Raw genomic sequence first — 20609 nt, 5'->3', positions numbered from 1 at the left:
GATCAACCATTGATATACACTATTTGAATTACTTGTTGTTGGTCACACGGAGAAGACCTTGCATCCGACGTACGTGGGTCATGTGTAGGCGAAACAACACCTACAGAACAATGAGTTAGAAATTCATATAATGTAAATTTCAACTAATCAAATATACAATTATTTAAATGATATACCTATCGAAGGAGCCCGTGAAGATGAAGGCTCAGACTGGCTACCACTGGGTGCTCGACGATTGTGTCCTCCACGAACCATATTCTAACAAATTAAAATGTATTGGCAATACATTCAAACATTGCAATACATTTCAATATATTCAAATCATTCTAATCATTCAGATCAAATTGAAAAAACCTTCATGCAAGACATTCAACAATTGCAACACATTTCAATATATTCAAATCAATATAATACATTTCAATACATTCAAACCATTCATATGAAATTGAAAAAAACTTCATGCAAGACATTCAAACATTGCAACACATTTCAATATATTCAAATCAATATAATACATTTTCATACATTCAAATCATTCATATGAAATTGAAAAAAACTTCATGCAAGACATTCAAACATTGCAACACATTTCAATATATTCAAATGAATACAATACATTTCAATACATTCATATCATTCTAATCATTTAGATCAAATTGAAAAAACCTTCATGCAAGACAATCAAACATTGCAATACATTTCAATATATTCAAATCATTCAGATCATTCAGATCATTCATATCAAATTGAAAACAACTTCATGCAAGACATTCAAACATTGCAATACATTTCAATATATTCAAATCATTCTAATCATTCAGATCATTCATATCAAATTGAAAAAAGCTTCATGCAAGACATTCAAACATTGCAACACATTTCAATATATTCAAATCAATACAATACATTTAAATCATTCATATGAAATTGAAAAAAACTTCATGCAAGACATTCAAACATTACAACACATTTCAATATATTCAAATCAATACAATACATTTTCATACATTCAAATCATTCTAATCATTTAGATCATTCAGATCATTCAGATCAAATTGTATTACAAGTTGTATTTCACTAGCTCGTGAATGACTCATCATCACTTGTCTGACTTTCATAGTCTTCTTCCTCCTCCTCCTCCTTCTCCTCTTCGTCATTATCTTATTCTTCTTCATTTAACGTACATCCACTTCGTATATCATTTGGATCACATTCTTACATACATGTGCCATCAGCCAATGGAGATATGACATGTATACCATGTGCGGCAGCGTGACCATAAGAGAAGTCATACATATCATCTGATTGATAGTATTCATTCTCTTCATCAATCTTGTCTTCCTGTAACTGATCATACTCGGGGTATAGTTTAGACTTCACCTTACAAACTGCCCACCATTCATTTTTATCTGACTTCCTTGTAGTCATATATGATGTATAGTACACTTGTTGAGCTTGTAAGGCTAATATGAATGGTTCATATGTTCCAAACCTTGACTTACCATTCACCTCCACAATGCCTGAGACTTTGTCGACTTTAGTTGCTGTGGGATCAAACCATTGACACTTGAATAAAGTTAACCTATTATTTGTTCCTAAGTAAGTCAACTCCATTATTTCTTCTATAACACCGTAGTAGTCATGTTCATTTTTACCATAGCTGTTATTCATCATTGACTTGTTGACTCCGTAGTCTTTTGTATGAAAACGATAATCATTTACGATGTACTCGTTGTAACATTGCACAACTTTAGACAGACTATTCTGTAAATCACATATTTCTTGATCTTTAACATCGCCATGGTAGACCTATAAGCACAAACAAGGACTATGATCATGACAAGTATCTTATTGTTGTATAAAGAGGAAAATGTATATAATCGTCCTTACTAACTCTTTCAACCATGCCACGAATTTATTTTCACGTTCTTTCTGTACTTCTGCAACAGTGAGTTGTAAAAGTTTTCTTCGCAATTCCAGATCAAATCGTCTACACTTAACATAAATGTATTTTACTGAACCATGTACACACGTGTAGAACTTAATGTTACGTATTAACTATACTTACTCAATGTATGAGTCGATTGCTGAGCAATTGAAAAGAATATATATTTGTGTTGTGTCTTACTCTCGATCTTCAAAGAGTCTTGACCAATAACTGCCAAATGCATGTCCAAGTGGTTGAAATATAGACAATTTGTCAGTTTCAGTTAATTGTTTTCCATCATCATTACGAGGTGGGCATGTATAACGTATTTGAATATGAGGTTTAAAGTACATATATGAGAAATTCGAAATCTCTTTCAAGGTGTACGTCTCACAAATATAGCTCTCTACTCTTGCTTTATTTCAAACCTTTTCTTTTTTAGGCCAAACATGCATTTGTCAACAATATGCATCTCGGATTACAATAAATTTCTCAATAGTATTGAAAAGAAAAATTTAAATAAACATATACCTTTCAAATGGCTACATCCACCGATATTGCACAAGTCCACCAACCCTAAGTTCATATGGCAAATGTATTACCACATGTTCCATAACATAAAAAAATGATGGTGAAAATATCTTCTCCAACTGACAAATAATAGTTATGACAGATTCCTCTAGTTCTTTACCTCAGATACTACAACTTCAGTTGCGCACAATGTTCTAAAAAATCTACTCAACTTGAACAGTACCCCCATATAGGTTTGTCTAACATATCATAGAATGCTAAGGGTATCAACTGTTGCATAATGACATGACAATCATGACTCTTCAACCCATATAATTGTCCATCGTCTATCTTCACAGTCCGAGCAATGTTAGAAACACAGTCGTCTGGAAATCTCAATTGTCTTAACCATTGACATACCAGCTTTACTTGATCTGTACCAAGCACATATCTTGTCTTTGGTTTCAGTACTTTGCCATTGTACTCTTTGAGTTCTAATTCTGATCTTTTACATACCACTTTTAATTCCATACATGCCTTCGGATTATCTTTCATTTTTCCTTTCACATTCATTACTATATTGAATACATTATCGAACACATTTTTCTGCACATGCATGACATCTACATTATGTCATATCAATAATGTTGGCCAATATGGTAGTTTCTAAAATATAGATTTTTTTGTTCGATTGTGAATCATTCCCAAATCCAATAAAGGACGTTGCCCTACGGGCATCTGTCAGTCCACATGGAAAGTATCACAATCTTCTTAAAATCTCTATGCTAAACAACATTGTTGGTAGACCTTCCATTTCAGTTGTGTCTGCTCGAAACACATTTTTTTATCGTCAAAACGAATGATCGCTGGGTAGAAATCGACGGTGATAATCAAACCAGCATGGCTTCCTTCCATGCGTCAATCTAAACAATTTTGTATCCTTCATGTAGTACGAACATGCTAACCTCCCATGTGTGCTCAAACCAGATAACATACCATATGCAGGGAAGTCACTAATTGTCCATAAAACAACAACCTTCATATTGAAGTTTTTTTTTTTTCCATCGTACGTCAGAACACCGTCATCCCACAATATTTTCAGTTCATCAATCAATGGCCTCAAATATACATCAAGATTTTGGTCGGAAGACGTCGGACCAAGGATCAATAGAGACAAGAAAAGATTTTGACGCTTCATACATAAGCTTGGAGAAAGGTTGTATGGGGTGACAAATACTGGCCAACACGAGTATGGGGTTGATCTACCCCCAAATGGATTAAATTCATATGTACATAAACCTAACCTAACATCTCTTACTTTCAAAGCGAAGTTCTGATGAGTATGATCAAAGTGCCTTTAAGCTTCTGCGTCAACAATAAATATGATCTTGTCTTCATCATGTCGAACGTTATTTGCATGCCATATCATTTATTTAGTTGTCCTCGAAGACATATAAAGATGTTGCAATCTAAGGGTGAGAGGAAAGTAGCGGAGTGACTTATATGACACTTCTTTTAACCTAGTGCTACCATTTCTTTTTGTCTTTGGCTTGAACCGAGGATGTCCACATGATGGACATGATCTACTTTTTTCTTGATCTTTAAAATACAACATGCAGTGATTGGGATAAGCATCTATCTTTTGATACCCCATACCTAGAGCATTGACCATAACCTTCACACGATAGATATTTTATGGCAATTTTTCATCTTTGGACAACATACTCTTCACAATAGAGCACAGACGGTCAAAACATGATTGACTCAAATTAAACTCGCACTTTAAATTCAGTAGTTGAAGAACTGCAGACAGGATAGTGTGACTCTCTCAACCATTCCACAGTGGTTCATCAACATCTCTAAGTAAGTCATAGAATGTACTCGCTGCATCGTTTGTTGCTTCTTCCTCTACCCCAGTTGGTGTATCACTATGTCCCAAAGCAGAACTCATTTTCAGTCTTATGGCATCAAATATCAGGTCCACATATGAATTACTATGCACCACATCTACCCTTGCATCATAATTATTCCAAAATTCTTCATCATGAAGCATCCAATTTTGATAACCACTAACAAAACCCTTCCTTTATAGGTGATGTCTAACACCATGAGGTTCTACAAATCGATTATTCTTACACATCGTGCAGGGGCATCTGATTTGACCGGTAGGATCCACTGTACTGACACTTGTCGTTGCGAATTCAATAAAACTGTCAACACCATCCATATATTCATGCGACACCTCATTATCAACTATTCTACAATACATTCATTCACGGTTTGCAGCCATTTTGTCCTAAAATATTATAGATATTTTCATCACTAGTTAAAAGAAAATCTTAATAATGCTATGATGGCACAAATATATTCATTTGAACAAAAAATTCATAATACAATTTCACATAGAAAGCATAATCAAATGAAAAATAACTTCATGCAAGCAAGGATACAGAAACATCAAACATTGCAATACATTCAAATCATTCATATCAAAACAATATCAAACATATACATGCAACAAACACACTCCAATATCCCGCTAACTACTACCATGCCTAGCATGAAATCCGTACTCTAAAAATAAGAACACTTCTATTCTTATACATTAAAGTCATGCTCAGCATGATCTCCAAACTCCATCAAAGCAGTCCTAAATATCTACAACTAAGTGAGTGTGTGAACAAAAAAGTGTTGCATCTAATAAATTAAATAACATGTGATGTGCTTGCATCACTTACTCACCTCGGGTATTTACCCGATTTGAATTGCTTTTCACCAGAAATCCTTTACAAGCATAGTGCTCAGAGCTCCTTATATTTACTGAAAAATAGTAAAACTTGCTGAAAATCACACCAGAAACTTAGTTGAATGCTAAAACAGATTAAAACAAAACAAAACAAAACAAAAATTGAGGCACCCCCCTACCTGTCAAAAACACACAGAGACAGAGGGCTTTGCCCCTTGCCTGTCAAAAAACCCAAGCGACAGGGGCTGAGGCCCCTGCCAGACTGTAGGAGGCAGGGCCTCACCCTCCCTGCCGAAAATCGAGGGAGGGGCAAAGCCCTTTCCTCACAAAGGAGAGGGTGGCAAAGGCAGGGGGCGAACCTCTGCCTGCCAAAAAATGAGGCGGCAGAGGCAAAGCTCCTGCCTGACCAAGAGGGAAGAGGCAGAGGGTTGTAGAAAATCCAAAGGCGGTAGGAGGCCTCACCTCTGCATGCCTAAGGAAAACAAAGACAGGGTCGAGGCCCCTACCAGAAAAATCCAGAGGCGATAAGGAGAATCTCCCCTACCAGACGAGGAAAAACATGGGTAGGGGCAGGGGCCCTGCTAGACATCCCAAGGTGGTAGGGGGCCTCACCCATGCTGGTTTGGTAAATAAGGGGGGCAGGGGCTTCGCCCCTGCCAAAAACTATGAAGGCGCCAGAGGCTTCGCCCCTGTCGAAAACTGCAAAGGCACTAGAGGCTTCGCCCCTACCGAAAACTACAAAAGCCCCAGGGGCATTGCCCCTGCCTGCAAAAAAAAATAGAGACAGGCAGGGGCTTTGCCCCTGCCTACCATAAAAATGAGAGGGGCAGGAGCATCGCCTTTGCTGGAAAATAAGGCGGCAGGGGTGAAACCTCTGCCTGATAGAGAGGAAAGAGGCAGGAGGGCTCGGCTCTGCTTGACCAAGGAGAAAGGCAGCAGGGGCATCACCCCTGCCGGTCTGCTAAAAAATGACAGGCGGCAGGGGTGATGCCCCTGCCGAAACAAGATGAAGAAGAGGAAGGGCGAGAAGGAGATGGAGAAGAAGAAGAAGACTGGGATAGGGAGTTACCTGAGAGACTGAGGGTCCATCGCCGGTAGCCAGAGAAAGGGATGGGGCGGTAGCCGGAGAGCGGTCGTCGGTAGCCGGAGAAAGGGAGGGGGCGGTAGCCAAAGAGAGGATGGAAAGTGGCGCTGGTGAGAGAGAGAGAGGCGCAGGCGAGAGTAAAAAAAAAATTTGATTTCGTGCCCTAGGGGGATTTACATCGACAATTAGCGGCGGACTAGCGATGAAATATTTTAGTCGCTAGTCTGTCGCTAATCAGGGAGCATTTTACATCAGGATTTAGCGACAAAATATTTTCGTCGCAAACTCCGTCGCTAGTTAGCAGCAGAGTTATTCCGTAGCTAAGTGCGACGGGTTTTGCGACATAAAATTTTAGTCGCTAATCCATCGCTACTTAGCGACGGAGTTGACGACGGATGTTTTTTCGTCGCTAATTTCGTAAATATTTACGAACTTAGCAACGGATGTTTTTCTCTCGCTAATACATCGCAACTTTGCGACGAAAAAATTCCATCACAAAATTCCGTCGCTATTTGGCATTTTTCTTGTAGTGTTTGTTTAGGTTGGGTTTGGATCTTACTTTTAGACTCGATCTAGAATAAGGTCTGATGAGACCCAACCCGGTTAAACCCCTACCCACTATTAAGGGTATGCATTGGGCCGGCCCAGCCCGATTCCGTTTAGAACTCGGCCCGGCTCGGAGATGGCCCAACCCGTTTACTAACATATCAGGTTTTGGTTAGGTTCTTAATGGGCTCGGGTTTGAAGAGCAGTCCATGGCCCGGTTCAATGACCCAATCGGCCAATGTGAAGCCGGCTGTGTTTTCTTGGTACCAAGGGAGGTGTGAACTGCCTAACAAGTCAGAAGGACAACAACTATCCTTTTCAGGGCTGCTATCTTTTTTAAAGTGGCAACTTTCAAACCTATCCGTTTGACATTTTCTCTTTTTCTACCATAAAGCTTTCACATCTGTTGAAGAAGAAGAAAATTTGGAACTTCTATGAGGAAGACTTTTTTGCTTGAGCCAGATTTGGAACTAAGGAAGTGTATAATAAGTATACACTTTTTTCCTTATATTCTCAAAGGTCCACGCACAGAATATGCCTTTTAGATATTCAATTTCCCTAATGTGCTTGTTCTGCTTGGTTTTTTCATTCTGCCCCATTAGGCCCCTTAAAAATGGTAGTTATTGGTATTTTTTCATACATCTAACATCATAGATGTGATCTACGGTTTTTGTTTAGTGGGAATCAGCTTTTGGTTCATCGGGTCTTTTCATGATCGAAAATCAATGGCTATGAAGGCATCAACTTTTCATGGCTTATAAAAATATATTTTTTCGTCGAAAAAACATGATCTAAGACTAGATTCTCACTACATTGCGCATGTTAAACACATCTAACGGCTCAGAACTATCATAAAATGCATCAAACTATGGAGCCTAACATGGCAGAACGACAAAAGAGGGCCTAATATGTTCAGTTATCTCTCTCTCTTTATATATATGTGTGGGTTACAACCGACGATATTCGACGGTGTTCTTTTTCTGACCGACGAGTTTTTCAGCTATCAGACTTTACATATTTGATTTTTATCATTTATTCGTGTAAAGCATATTTCTTACTAAATAAATTATAAAGAACAAATATATGAAGTTTGACCGATGAGATCCTTAAGCATTAGAGAAAGAGAGCCGTCCGATCGTCATTGGTTGTAAATTTTGGACCTTCTTTGGCTGGACGGTCCCCCTTCATATATAATATATACATTAGAAATTGTGTAAAATATGTAGGAGTCAACTTTAAGAGGTGAAAACAGCATGAAACATGCCTAACACCATCTAAATTATTTTAGTTTTGGATATTAGATTTATTTAAATCAAGTGTCTACCACCATTAGTTATGTTTGTTGAATACCACGATAGAGACACCAATATATAGTAACGAATGTTAGTAATAGAAAAATGGCAAATCTAGGTGGCTACTTTTAGGAAAAATAGCATAAAATAAACAAGATTAACTAAACAAATGCAGAGACTCGTTATCTAATCTTCAATGTGAGGTGGAGCCTTGGCTGCTAGACTGGCAGTCACGGTTCTATTCTCATTGGCGTCTTTCCTCTATTGAAGCCAATGTGTAGCATAGGCGCCGGGGCAGGGGTCCTAACCTCGGAGTTTTATGTTGTCAGCATGACGATCCTAGGTATGGCAAGCTGAGCCAGTGCAACCAGATCTTCCGGGTGCGGTTTATTCGGGTTATAAATTAAAAAAAAAACAAACAAATTATTTCTACTACTATGACTTTTGTATATAGGCCATAAAACTTTACTTGGAAATGGTATGCATGGAATGGTTTAACTATATATGCCTAATAAAAAAAAAAATGACGAACCATTGCTTGCAGCTTTGGTTAGTCAATGGCCGTGAAGGGTCACCAGGCCTCCCCTAGTTAGCACCTGACCAACTGCAAATGCCTTTAAATTCCAAACGGATTGGAGGGCTTCCAACCAAGTTCCATTTCCATATCCTCCCCGTTCTGTGGTTGGTCTCAAGAAATGAAGCTCCTTCACTTGCTTCTTGTTGCTTTCTTTTTCAGTTGTGCCTTTGCATCTGATCCCAGCCAAGTGCAAGACTTCTGTGTGGCCAACCTTGAAGGCCACGGTATCTCCAGCCACCATATTAAACATCTTTGCCCCTTAATTTACAGTAAATTTTTATTATTGCATTCATTAGTGTCTTATTGCTCAGGAGTTGTTCTTTATATTTTTTTCTTTTTTTAAAATTTTGTCCGGAATGTAAGCATAATCATCGTAACATCCAAACTTGAATGATGAAGAACGCATGTCAAAAACAGCTTATTGTGTTCCTAAGCAAACTGTTTCCAGTTTCTAACAAGTAGCACAGGGAAGTCATGTAGTTTGTGCTAATAATGCAAGATCTCTCTCTCTCTCTCTCTCTCACACACACACACACACAAGAATTAATGGATCATCCTGTCTATGCAGTGTTCGTGAATGGTGCAGCATGCAAGGACCCGAAGCTGGCCCAAGTCAACGATTTCTTCTTTGCCGGTCTCGACAAGCCCAGAAACACATCCAACATATTGGGCTCCATGGTCACCAAAGTCAATGTTCAAAAAGTACCCGGACTCAACACCTTAGGCGTATCTCTCGCACGCCTCGACCTTGCAAGGAAAGGCCTAAACCCACCTCACTCTCACCCTCGCGCGACAGAGGTACTCACGGTGTTGAAGGGCGTTCTCTATGTTGGGTTCGTCACTAGCAACCCAGACAACCGCTTGTTCAGCAAGGTCTTGCAGAAGGGAGATGTGTTTGTCTTCCCACAGGGGCTCATACACTTTCAGATGAATGTGGGTGAAGGTAATGCTGCTGCTCTTGCAGCATTCAGCAGCCAGAACCCAGGCACAATCACAGTAGGCAATGCACTGCTGGGTGCCAAGCCACCCATTGCAGATTTTGTGCTCGCCAAGGCCTTCCAGGTTGAGAGGTCCGCAATTGATCAACTCCAGAACATGACCTGGATTGATAACAGCCACTAATGAGCTGCATCAATGTGGCTTTAATTGTTGTATGGATTATAAATGAGATGGTTATCAACTCTATAACGAGTTGGGCACACTTTTAAAACCTCTTCTCATTGCTTGGTCCCAGCTTCAGGTATTAAACTGTTCAATGTTACTCGATATAGTGTCAATAATAATAAATCACGTTCTCAGGAAAATATGGGCGATAGAAACTCTTGTGATATTTGAAAAAAAATATAGTATTTCTCAGAAAAATTTCATGAAAATAACATAGAGAGCAATTTTTATGCAGCAGCACTGCATCATGCAGCGCCGCTGCCGCCACTGACAGTAGGGGTGGCAATCGGGTCGGTTTGGCGGGTTGGCGGGTTGGCGGGTCAGAATACCTCAACCCGAACCCGACCCGTTTAATAAACGGGTAACCCGACACGACCCGCCAACCCATTTAATAAATGGGTTGGGTCGGGTAAACGGGTTTTCAGGTTCGCGGGTCAGGTTGGCGGGTCGGGTTGACGGGTTGACGGGTCGGGTTGACCTACCCGCCTAACCCGTTTATTAAACGGGTCAGCCGGGTTGGCGGGTTGGCATACCCCCAACCCGAACCCGACCTGTTTAATAAACGGGTTGCGCGGGTCGACCCGTTTATTAAACGGGTTGGCTTAAGCCCAACCCGAACCCGCCTAAGAGGCGGGTTGGCGGGTCGGGTTGGCGGGTCGGGTCAGAAATTGCCACCCCTAACTGACAGCCATGCATCTCAACATTTCTCGATATGGAGGCCACACCCATCTCGAGAAATACCAAGATGGGTGGCTGTATAATATGAACACTATAAAATATATGTTAAATAAATAATATAAACATCATAGATAAATGAAACACACTGCAAAAATGGCCCACGAGAGCTCCACTCCTCTAGTATCACGAATGTAACCAAGTTGATGGGACGTCACGAGTTTGAAACCCATGGGTGTGTGTGTTTATTGCTGTAAGGCCAAAGCTGAATGTAGTCCCCGGTGGGCAAGGGAGAACTGGAGTTTCGTACCAATGGACACAGATGAGAAAGGCGGTTTTTCCCCAATTGTCCAAAAAAAAAAAAAAGATACAAAAAAGTAATGTTATTACGTTAAGATCATGATAGAAATGTGATATTTTCAAAACAAGCAATATTCTGAAAATATTGTGTTTCTTCCGATATGATATTAGTCTTTTTAAAAATATCACGATATTTTCAAACTATAGGCGATATTTATGACTATGATCTTGCCCATAACCAAATGAACCACATTTATCAAAAACATATTAGAACAAAACCATTCCAAGATTATTTAATATTAAGTCTATACCATAATGGATATTCAACCATGAGACCCACGGATAATTCAAATTGTGTGCAACAATTAAAATCTAGATTCTGGAATATAACTTGGCATAAAGCACGTACAATACACTTGGTATTTGGTAACCACATAACGCACCTACATCCGTGATCTTAAATTCCAGGTTATTTTGATGTGTTTCATAAAGAATGACTCATATTTACACAAAATTCAGCATCTACCAACTAAGAGAGCTCTAGGTCATCTAATAGAGATCATACAAGTGCATGATTTTCACCTATGTTTTCCGAGATATGTTGTCAACTTTCCATAAAAATTGAGAGATGCAAAAAGCCTGAGTTGTTGTCATTTAAATGCCAGCTTGATCCAAATGAAGTTTGATTATTAGGGGCACTAGGAATGTCTTGGACCGAGCTTTCAGAATGAGGCATGTACAGTGTGTGCGGAGCTCTACTGAGTAAAAAATGCATCGAGTGAGAGAACACATGGTGTGCATTGACTTAATCGATATGTGCGGTGGTAGCACGGCATGCGGTAGGCAACGGTATTATCGTTAGTGCATCGTTGTATGATAACATAGACATGAAACGTTGTTTAGTTAAGCAGTGCCAACGGATCAGAGGATGTTGCCTTTAAAGATTTGGTTAAAGACCGCTCGACTTGCAGGAATATGTCTCATGCATAACGGTTAGACGCACGAAAGTACGTGTAGGTTAGGACTAATTCCTTCAAAGATCACCTTAAGTGATTCCAACCGAGTATGGTGACTCGGAGCTAGGCGAGTGAATGCCTAGATGCTGGCGAATGAGTCTGAATGATTCTCTTCACTATGGTGTTCAATCATTAACTGATTTTCGGACTGAAGTCTGCAAGGTCTTATTCTTTCGATGGCAAGGTTTTACTGTAATGTGCGCATAGAGTTGCAATACGCTTCACATTACACAAGGCTAAAGCAAGTTTGTGCCCCTTTCAAAAGTGATAACTGGTATAAGATGGTTATGCACTAAGTGGCATGAACTAGATGAAATTCGCATTTTAAAATGCACTTGATTAGCTTCCGCTAAGCAACTACGCACGAGATGGTGCGCAAAACCAATAAAAATAATTCAACACATGAAAAAGTGTTGGTGCACGATCTTTGACCGTTAAGCTAGACTCGACAGTATGACACCATCACAGGTTTACGAAAAACCATAACAAAGCGATAAGAAGGCTTGCGGTGGTAAGAAAGAACCGTCGCACCACACTGGCTTATTGAAAAAATAAGCCCATGACGGAGAATGTGATGAATTTAATTATTAAGTAGCAGCACTTAATTGGTAGCCCCATAAATGCATCAAGGTGTAAATTTTAATGTCACTTCCCCCTTGAAAGTTTTCATTACACTCTTAATCGTGTGTTTGAGTTTGACATCACACTTTCCACGATTACGATTGAAGCAGCAAAACTTAATTGGATATTTAGCTCAACGATGCAAATAGAACTGAAACCAAGGTTGCTTTTATGGATATCGTCATCATCATTGACTAAAATTTGAGTTAGGCTAGCTTGTAGAAATGCTATAATCAAATCAAAATGATATCACCAAAGATGACCATCATAAGGACGGAAACCAATAACAATTTAACCATGCTCCAAGAAGATATGATATAAGCTGCTCCAATGGCATAATAAATGCAGACCTCCACATCCACGGGTTTGTGTGGTTCAGTGGCTAACATTAAAAAAAAATGTACAATCAAACCGCACTCAATTTTCAAAAGCAAAAGGTGTGAAGAACCACTGTAGATTTGAAGGCCTATATATATGCTGCTCTAAATTGCTAAGGGTGAAGCGATGGCAAGGGCCATTAGAAACCAGCAATCATCTCCTACTCTTTCCGACTTTCAAACAAATATGAACCAGCTGTGATTAGAGTGCAGTCAGCCATTAAAAAAGCCTCAATTGTATTAGAGAAGTTGGTAGGTTACCCCTCTTCAAGGTAGAGACAGGAATGGGTACTAAACATAATTTATCATTAGGTGCATAGCCTTGACCTATTTTTCATGCTAAGCATTCTACCATTTCAGCCTGCTTCCAGAATCACTGAATTACACTCCGGACGGATGAGTTAAAAAATAAAGAAAACTGCAAAACTATTGTACACGTCAAGGCACATGTTATACACTGTTGGTTATACCTTGGCAAATTTTTAAGTTACTGCTTAAGGAAGTTGGTGATAACCTCTTGGTTAGATGTCCCAAACAAACACCATCACTCTCATTTCAAGCATACCTGAAAAATTAAAATTAAAAATGCAAAACAAAAAGTTAATACGTGCCAACTTTCTCAATATCTTCTTTAATAGCACAATGTAAAGAATAATACCCAAGTGCATCTCCATACTATTGAAGAAAAAGAAGTATTGTGCATTTTTTTTTTACTCGTCAAAAAATAAAAGAAACTTTTGTTGTGTGCATCTAACAATCCAGTCCGAGAGAGCCGCAGTTAACAGTTGCATGAGTGATGTTCATAAATCATACCCATATCAGTTGTCATGATGTGAAGTCAGCACGAGCAAAAGTTTTGAGCAATTGGGTTCCTTGTCCCTTCAAACTGCACGCACCACGAACAACACTGTAGAAAAGGCCAATTGCTCAGTTATAATGCAACTTTGCATAGCTACGTCTTGATTCTGACATAATTCAACAGACTAGTCAATAAACACTGCTTGCAAGACAAACATCCGGTCATGAGGGCAATAGGTAATGCAAGGCATTTATCAGAAAGTAGAAAATTACAGGGTTAGTTTCCAAATTGTTGGCCTACTGGCCTGTGGCTTGCCAAGATATTTTGGTTAGATATCCAGGGTGAGATTGGCATGAAACATTTCATAGACCGGCCACCTTTTCTCCTACCATGTGCGGGCACCAAATAAATAATGTGTTTACAAAGGAGATGATAGCTCACAGCTGAGGTAGTTATGCTAAAGATATCCTGATGACACCTGCAGTTTTTTCTTTCGCAGTGTCATTTTTCATGACTCAGGGTTAGTCTTCCATCTTCCAGAAAATGAGCCTCAAAATTTTATTTTCCAAAGCATTTAAATACCTTATCTAACAAGATTATAGTGGCACATCCTACACTGGCACAGTATTTGGATTTCTCACTTAGCTGCTGGGTGAGTTTGAATCATCCTTTTCTTCATTGCACATTTCCAGTCCACTAGACTTGTCTTTTTCTTTATTTTTATCCCTTGCTTTTCGCAATTCCACAACCACATTTTGTCATGCATACATAATCTTTTACTTTAGATCTATGAATAAAATAGTTTCACATGTATATTACATACACGCTGTGTTGACAAGATGCATTGCTTAACACTTTAACTGTCCAACAACAAAAAAATAGCAGTGAAGCCTGTCTCATTCCGTACACTTACCAATTAAGCAAACTGCAAGTATCAACCAAAATGCTACTTGAAATTGTCGACTGTATTGAATGTGATATTGAGATCTTTGAAGTTGCCTCTGAGCTGCTCCTAGCCAGCCATAAAGTTGTTTGTCGTAAGAAATTTCAGACTCTATACTGCAAGAGTCAAGACAGTCGTTGCTTCTTTCATAGCATGCATGCATAGCCTGCTTCAAATAGCGGTCCAAACAAATGGGTTTGTTAGGTTCACGAGTTTTTGCACATTCATAAATGACTGCCTAAGAAATGATCCAAGAAAAAAGAAACAATAAACTGAGATAAATGCAAATCTAAGAAAAAGGAAGATGTGGTACAAATAAACTGAGAAACAACGAAAAGAATCGCTTCAAGGAAAACATATGAATCTGTGCATCAGTGTATATGTGATCATTCAAAGAATTTGCATCTTCAATACAAAGCCTATCCATGTTGATGAATAAGAAAAAAAAAGAAACCTCCAATGTTCATGGTATGAGAAATCTTTTGAGGATGGCCATCAGAAGATGAGCCTTACAGGTAATCTAAGCATGATCGGATGTTAACTCAGAATATCATCTCAAAGCCTGATGACACTTTGTGAGATCGAAGTATGTGTTCAACACAAACATCTCAACCAACAATAATATCAATATCTCTTCCCAAAGGTTTTCCTCAAATGAAGTTTACATGTTTTTATTCTGAAGGCACAGAAATATTTAAAGCATGCTAAAAAGTGGGATTTCCACCAAAAAATTTTAAATAAAGAAGTTGACATTGTTCAGCAATTCCACTCAGTTCTGTCGCTAAGACACTAAATCCCATATTTGAACCATGCCGTAAGGAGGATTAATTAGTTTCTTCCTCTTCTGTAACAGCTCTTTTAACTAAACTATTGGATAACAGGAAAGCAGCTTTCAAGGCAGATATTTAAAAAAAACAAGAACATAAAGAAAAAGAATAAATGCCAAAGAATCCAAAAGCTTACCCTGTTCAATGGATGAGATCGACTGGCCAACCCCTTATCAGTTTGATGACGATCTGCATGCTTGAAGCTATTTTTCGAGCACTTCAACTTGGACGAAGCCTCAATATTCTTGATAAAACCGGTTAGACTAAGAACCTTGGAAGGAGGATCCGCTAAAGGCCGTTGCACATCATCTTCATGATCAGCAATGGCAATCTTCCAACTCCCAAAATCTGCATTTGCACTAGCAGTTCTCCTGTGCCCATTCACAATCCGCTCACCCTTAATACCATTAAGCTTCCTATCATCCTTTCTACTAGTATCAGTGACGTCATGCAAAGCCAAATCTAGGACAACCGCACAATTCGAACACCTACATCCTTCATCCTTGATTGTTTGTAAAGACCCAGTTTTGTGTATCAGAGGCGCCTCCTCGGAAGTCCCAGGTTTATCATTCATACCATGAGTGCTCCCAACACACTGATTGCTGCTGCACCCGTTTCCCGCGAGAAACAGAGCAAGCTCATCTCGTTCTCCTTTATCCAATTGCACCCAAGGAAGAGAAATCTTGCCATCTTCGAGGATCGACTCCTTCAAAGAGTCCTCAATCCTAGAAACCTGGCCCCGTATTGCTACGATAAATTGCGTATGCCTAGTCACCGTATCTTTCATCTGTGAACCAGTCTCCCCAAATCCAACAGCCTTCTCGAATTCTTCCAACTACATTTATCCAACCACAAGCACAGAAAAAAAAATCACCCACATATCCAAACACAAAATTTCCTTCCGAAGTTTTTCTAGAACAAATTGGAGAAATTTCTTGATATGATTATGTTATCCATGCGTGGTACTTGCAATTTCTCATATCAAGAGTTTGAATTTGAACCAACCATAACGAGAACATGGAAAAGAGGAGAAATAATCTCAAACCCAGATCTCGAATCGTAAAAAAGATTAACAAAAGGAAAGAAGGAGAAGAGGGGGGGAGCGGACCTGCCATTTGGTGATGCCTAGTGCAGTTTGGAGCTCCCTCCGGAGCTCGTGGGAGCTCGAATCTTGCTTACGATACTGTAACCACGCCCTAAACGACGATTCCATCCTGAGAATCAAAAGCTCAAAGAAAAAAAATCAGCCCCAGAAGAGATATCCAAGGAAATGCGGATAACCAACCAAAGGAAACCCAAAAAAGAGGAGAAATTCTAGAGAGAGAGAGGAGAAGATTTCCAAGCAAACTGAGATAAAGAACCAAAGGAAACCGAGAAAAGATAAACAACCTAAAGAAAACCAAGAAAACAAGGAAAGTTGGGGTGCAACACCAACCTATCGGCAGAGTCCTGGACCTCCTCAGCGGCTGGGAAGAAGGGATCCTTCTCCCATCGATCGAAACTCGAAGCCATCGAAGAGGATGATTAAATTAAAAAAGAAAAAAACCAATAAATGATGCAGATGATAAATAATGATGAGAGAGAGAGAGAGAGATTATGGCGCGGGTGCTTTCTCCTGTAAATTTCCTGAAATGGGGAGCCAACCCCTCCGTCCGACTAACTCGCTCTCCCAAGAACCCCACGTGGTTTCATCGATCACCTCTGATTCCTCTTTCTCTGCATATGTGTAAACAGAGCCAAACCTGTTACTTTTTATATACAACGTTTTCTGGCCGTCCGATCAGATATTTTTGTCCTTAGTTCTAAGGACTAACTTCTACCATCCATGTTATTTCCTCCCATTTTTTATATGCTCACTTGACTTTTTATTGATTGAAAGTATAGTTTTTTTTTGTCAAAAAAGAAGTTTGTTCATGTTGGATCTTCTCTGTCAGTCAAACTCGGCAGACTCGAATTCTATCATCTGACAAGTGTGTTCAACGTGGACAACATTTTCTGGATCAGAGAGATTTCAATCTTAGCCTCCTTCTCATTTGTCAAACCCCTTGAGCGTCGACGCATGTGGTTGGACACTTGGACCTTACCATGTTGATCCCGTACCGTAAAGGCAACTTGGAATATTGAACACCAATGAAGGTTCGGTTTAAAGAATGATGCATATCTATCATTTACAAGACGAGTTCGAGCTCGCTAGTTCAATTAATTGTTTACGTTTTCAGGATGTAAAGTGTATTTCATTTGCCACTTTTGCAAATGCTATGACACAACGTCCTAGGCTCCTACCACCCTTTTCTTAAATGACTCGGAGCTGGAGTTCGAACTCGGCTCATATACCACCCTTTTTTTTTTTAATGGTTTTTTCCTTACTGCACTGGTCTTATCCTGATGTACTTATGTACTCGTGATCGCCGTTATAACAGTGTAAAATTCTAAAAGCACGTTTCTCAACTCAATTAAGGATGCAAATGGGTAGGATCCAAAACAGTGGAGTCAGATATGGAACAACCAAAAATTGCAAAACCTCCACCTGAATCCGATACATTTGCATCCCTGTCCTCAATCCCCAGTAACCTCCTAAACCTTGTTATGTCAAGATAAAACCTGAACGGAGATTTTTAGCATATTTTTGTTTTAAGAAAGCATCTTTCGCTACATACGAGCTCCAACATGGCCGTTCAAGCTCAACTTCTGCTACAATCTTGGGGTGGTGGATTCGCATCCTGTCCTTGCATAAAAACGGTTTCTTTAAGATCGTTACAAGTTAGTTTCGTATGTTGGACTTTGATAGAACCAATTGCTTGTAGATGGCATGTGCATGTGTGCGGAGTTGCCTCCATCCAACTTTTGGCTTTAAGGAATTGGGGTTTACTCAACAAAAATTTGGGATGGATTAATTATTTTTGCACTGGCACCATAGAATTAAGCAATTTTCTCATACTTGCACCAATGTCATCACCAAATGGGTTCCTCTCATCTCCTATGTCATCCCTATCTTCATACCCCTTCTTGAGAATTCATTGATGCTAGTTGTTTTTTATCAAAATCGGACTATGTGCCAAGTCATTCATTCAGTCAAGATCAACATTTAAATTGCCAAAATCCAACTTGTGCAGGATTTTTTGGCAACGGTTGCAGAACACAAAACTTCATGATTTAAAATTTCATTTTTTTGGCAAAAAAATACAATCTAAGGGTTGATTCTTATGAAATTGATCATGTTGAATCCATCTATAAGGTCAAATTTGATCAAAACTGCTGAGATCATAAGATTTAAGAGGGTTACGAAGATGAAGGATGACATAGGGGATGAGAAGCGGACCATGTAATCACCAGCTTAAGATTTAGAAAAAGGAGATTATAGAGTATAGACCTCCCACATATACAGTGATCTCCCTACAATACACAAGTTTCTAATAATACTGCTCAGTTCAAGGAGTTTATTTAAATGGAATACATAAAGATTAGATATTATGCAACTTGTTCAATAGATCCAATCTCCTTAAGAATACCCAATGTCTTTAAGAATACCCAATGTCTTTAAGTATAAACGGTGACTCAATTAGCTAGTAAAATTGTAATACCCCAATCTAGGATTTCGAGAGTCCAAGTTGAGTTGGTATTACTTTTCAGAGAAAAAACATACAGAGTTCGCATAGAGAAAACATGGTTAAAAAAACAATTTATTTTTTTTCGATAACTCAGTTTCTTTCATAACGTTCATCATTAATAACATAAGAAATAACAAATACATAAATGTTCAATGACAATAACATAAAAACTATCAAGTGCTCTGCTAAAAAAAAAATTAACAAATCATGTTCTGCCTATGCTAGTGTGTCTGAAACCTACAGTTGTAATTATATTGGAGGTTGAGTCTACAAACGAGTAAGGAATAATTATAAGTAAATAAACACTTTAACTTACAACTATAGTGAACTCTAAGCAACTAGTCTGAATTTAGTTTTCGATATACCATGCGAGTTTGTATGTTTTAATTATCTCTCATTAACTCTCTCAAATATTCTGTCACACCAAACTAACCCTAAGTCGGTTATACCAATCATAACAGTCTATGGGTGTAGCAACCCGCGTAGAATACCTCAATTCTACGTGTTGGCCAGACAATGAACCATACACTCCTAGTAATTTTTGGACTACCAGACATTACAGTAAAACAAAAAGAAGACCCTACCGGTAGCTAGCCATGAGGTCAGGCTCAATCTCAATATCGGCATGATTTATACTACATCCTAACCATGATGGTTCTCAACCATTCATAGTTATCTAAAGTCTCAAACATTGTGTGAGTATAACCCTAAGTTATAAATTAAGTTCATCATATTGAACCACATTCTCAAGCTCGTATTTCATTCGTTCTCTCACGAATGATAACATAAATTGATCACGACGAATCTCATTCTTCAATCTCAGAATGACATTAGGCTTCACACTTATCTTATATTAAGCACGCAACGATGTAGAGTCTCCACATCGTTAAATCACCAGCAGCTCATTCTCCATGGTGTCTACACTCTAGCCGTGAACCAGGTAGCCTTACTACAAGTCACTACTTTCGAGATTTAAGGAATTATGCACGCTAATCTTAGTATAATTATTCACATGACATAAATAGAATAAAAGAAACTCTAGTCTAATCATAATCTCATCATGATGCATGTTATTTGCAATTTATCACATAGATATGCTATCACAAAATAATTTCTTTCTAATGTGCATGATATATCACGACTAACATGTGTATGTAATTATCTCATAATTTCATGCATGATCAATTTATGCATATCATGTTCACACTCCAGAGCTATCTTTCTAATCATGCTAATTCACAACATTACAATAGCATGCAACATAAAAAGGTTTATTCACAACTACAATTACTTATAATATCCTTTACCTCGAATAAAATATTATGCTCTAATCGCAATCGAGTCTTAAAATGCACTAACAATAGGATCTAGTCATTATATAAGCATATTCGTATTAATACACATAACCTCTTATATTTGAATAAAATAACTAAAATACTTCTCTCAAATTGACTCGTCAGACCTCAATTTTTGAAATCATATTTTGACCAAAACCAAAAGACACATATTTTTCTCTTCAATACGAATCCAACGCACCAAACCTCACTCAATTTCGAGTTCGAATTACAAAGTTATGACCATTTTACCAAAACGGATT

General features: G+C 38.7%; 2 protein-coding genes across 2 annotated transcripts; one reads left to right on the top strand and one right to left on the bottom strand.

Annotated features, from left to right (window-relative positions):
• Positions 1 to 8757: 8757 nt before the first annotated feature.
• On the top strand, positions 8758 to 9986 carry LOC149841640 (putative germin-like protein 2-1). Its single transcript, XM_090001103.1, has 2 exons — positions 8758 to 8906; positions 9251 to 9986. Exons 1-2 carry the CDS (start codon positions 8801 to 8803, stop codon positions 9802 to 9804), a joined length of 660 nt encoding a protein of 219 aa, XP_089857229.1. The 5' UTR covers positions 8758 to 8800; the 3' UTR covers positions 9805 to 9986.
• Positions 9987 to 12734: 2748 nt separating this feature from the next.
• Positions 12735 to 17128, bottom strand: LOC149841639 (uncharacterized). Its single transcript, XM_090001101.1, has 6 exons — positions 16840 to 17128; positions 16513 to 16618; positions 15541 to 16239; positions 14548 to 14743; positions 13649 to 13742; positions 12735 to 13400 (listed from the first exon to the last, which is right to left on the bottom strand). The coding sequence occupies exons 1-5, from the start codon at positions 16914 to 16916 to the stop codon at positions 13717 to 13719; spliced, it is 1104 nt and encodes a 367-aa protein (XP_089857227.1). The 5' UTR covers positions 16917 to 17128; the 3' UTR covers positions 12735 to 13400; positions 13649 to 13716.
• Between the last annotated feature and the right edge of the window lie 3481 nt (positions 17129 to 20609).

This window comes from Nuphar pumila, chromosome 3 (genome assembly GCF_984573655.1).
Source record: "Nuphar pumila chromosome 3, dmNupPumi1.hap1.1, whole genome shotgun sequence".
NCBI classification, from domain to species: Eukaryota; Viridiplantae; Streptophyta; class Magnoliopsida; order Nymphaeales; family Nymphaeaceae; genus Nuphar; species Nuphar pumila.
Note: the sequence above shows the minus strand (reverse complement) of the source record. Positions and strands in the feature narration are given on the sequence as shown.